Here is an 815-nt window from a genome sequence, read left to right as displayed (position 1 = left end):
GCGCCTCCGCTTCCGTGGCCGGGATACCGGGCGAGACTTCCCTGGCGGGATGGTCCCCCGGTGCCAGGTGGAAGTGTTGTATTTTGCAAAAAGTGCTGAAATAGCAGGAATTCGCTCAGAGGCCATTTCTGTGCCGCAAGAAATAAAAGCATTGCAGCTGTGGAATGAGATAGAAACACGCCATCCAGGATTGGCTGATGTTAGAAATCAGGTGATATTTGCTGTTCGTCAAGAATATGTCGAGCTTGGAGATCAGCTCCTCCTGTTTCAATCAGGAGACGAAATTGCCATTATCCCTCCCATTAGTGGAGGGTAGTACTTTTGAGCCACCTGGAAAATATATGAATGAAGTTGAAGAGAAATCTAAAGAGATAATAAAATTCACACCTGAGAAACTTTCAGTAGATGAAGCCTCACAGCTGGTGATTTCTCCACTCTGTGGCGCAATATCCCTATTTGTAGGGACTACAAGGAATAATTTCGAAGGGAAAAAAGTCATTAGCTTAGAGTATGAAGCATATCTACCAATGGCAGATAATGAGATCAGAAAAATTTGTAGTGACATTAGACAGAAATGGCCAGTCAAACACATAGCAGTGTTTCATCGACTTGGGAAATCTATGAAGAATCATCATCATCTTGGAAAAGAAACAAAGAATGCTTTTGGACAACCAGTGATTAAACCACTTAGGTTTTTAGAGCTCTAAAATTTAAACTTGGTAAATTCTTATCTTTGATCATATTTCCATTCTTCTTCTCTAGAAGATAGTTTAATGAAGCTGATCTCTTATGTTATACCAGTGGAACAAAAGAGA

The 815-nt window shown here is 40.9% G+C and overlaps 1 protein-coding gene across 1 annotated transcript; it reads left to right on the top strand.

The window, feature by feature from the left end:
* LOC122422181 (molybdopterin synthase sulfur carrier subunit) lies at positions 1-613 on the top strand. Its single transcript, XM_043438469.1, has one exon. It carries the CDS (start codon positions 50-52, stop codon positions 314-316), a length of 267 nt encoding a protein of 88 aa, XP_043294404.1. The 5' UTR covers positions 1-49; the 3' UTR covers positions 317-613.
* The last annotated feature ends 202 nt before the right edge of the window (positions 614-815 follow it).

This window comes from Cervus canadensis, chromosome 19, assembly GCF_019320065.1.
Source record: "Cervus canadensis isolate Bull #8, Minnesota chromosome 19, ASM1932006v1, whole genome shotgun sequence".
Lineage (NCBI taxonomy): Eukaryota > Metazoa > Chordata > Mammalia > Artiodactyla > Cervidae > Cervus > Cervus canadensis.
Note: the sequence above shows the minus strand (reverse complement) of the source record. Positions and strands in the feature narration are given on the sequence as shown.

Coding starts and splice junctions, on each gene's coding strand:
- LOC122422181 (XM_043438469.1), top strand. CDS start 50: ATGGTCCCCCGGTGCCAGGTGGAAGTGTTGTATTTTGCAAAAAGTGCT.